The sequence below is a fragment of the Neopelma chrysocephalum genome, unplaced genomic scaffold (assembly GCF_003984885.1).
Source record: "Neopelma chrysocephalum unplaced genomic scaffold, ASM398488v2 Primary Assembly neopelma1_83607, whole genome shotgun sequence".
NCBI classification, from domain to species: Eukaryota; Metazoa; Chordata; class Aves; order Passeriformes; family Pipridae; genus Neopelma; species Neopelma chrysocephalum.
Genome location: NW_020914016.1, coordinates 1 through 640, shown reverse-complemented (window position 1 = coordinate 640; position 640 = coordinate 1). Strand labels below are relative to the sequence as shown.

Here is a 640-nt window from a genome sequence, read left to right as displayed (position 1 = left end):
CCCCCCCCCTCCCCTCCGCCTCCTCCTCCTCCTCCTCCTTCCCAGGGCTCAAAGGGGGAGCCCCCACCCCCGGGCCGGGGGGCTCCAATGGCCCCACCTTCACCTACACGTTCCGGGGGGACCCCCACGCCATGTTCGCCGAGTTCTTCGACGGCCGCAACCCCTTCGACACCTTCTTCGTGCAGCGCAACGGCGACGATGACGACGGCGACGAGCCCTTCAGCACCTTCCACGTGGGGGGCTTCGGCGTCAGCTTCCCCCGCGCCCGGGGGCCCGACGGGCGCCGCCAGGACCCCCCCGTGCTCTACGACCTGCGGGTCTCCCTGGAGGAGATTTACAGCGGCTGCACCAAGAAGATGAAGATCTCCCACAAGCGCCTCGGCCCCGACGGCAAGACGGTGAGGAACGAGGACAAGATCCTGACCATCGAGGTGAAGAGGGGCTGGAAGGAGGGCACCAAGATCACCTTCCCCAAGGAGGGCGACCAGACCCCCAACAACATCCCCGCCGACGTCGTCTTCGTGCTCAAGGACAAGCCCCACGACGTGTTCCGGCGGGAGGGCTCCGACATCGTCTTCCCGGCCAGGATCAGCCTCCGAGAGGTGGGACGGGGTGGGGGGGACCTCGGGGCTGGGGGGGG

General features: G+C 68.9%; 1 protein-coding gene across 1 annotated transcript; it reads left to right on the top strand.

Annotated features, from left to right (window-relative positions):
• Nucleotides 1–50: 50 nt before the first annotated feature.
• Nucleotides 51–612, top strand: LOC113979572 (dnaJ homolog subfamily B member 1-like; the record flags this gene model as incomplete). Its single annotated transcript, XM_027706925.1, has 1 exon — nt 51–612. A coding segment is annotated over exon 1 (481 nt), but the record flags the coding sequence as incomplete, so codon positions are not given.
• Between the last annotated feature and the right edge of the window lie 28 nt (nt 613–640).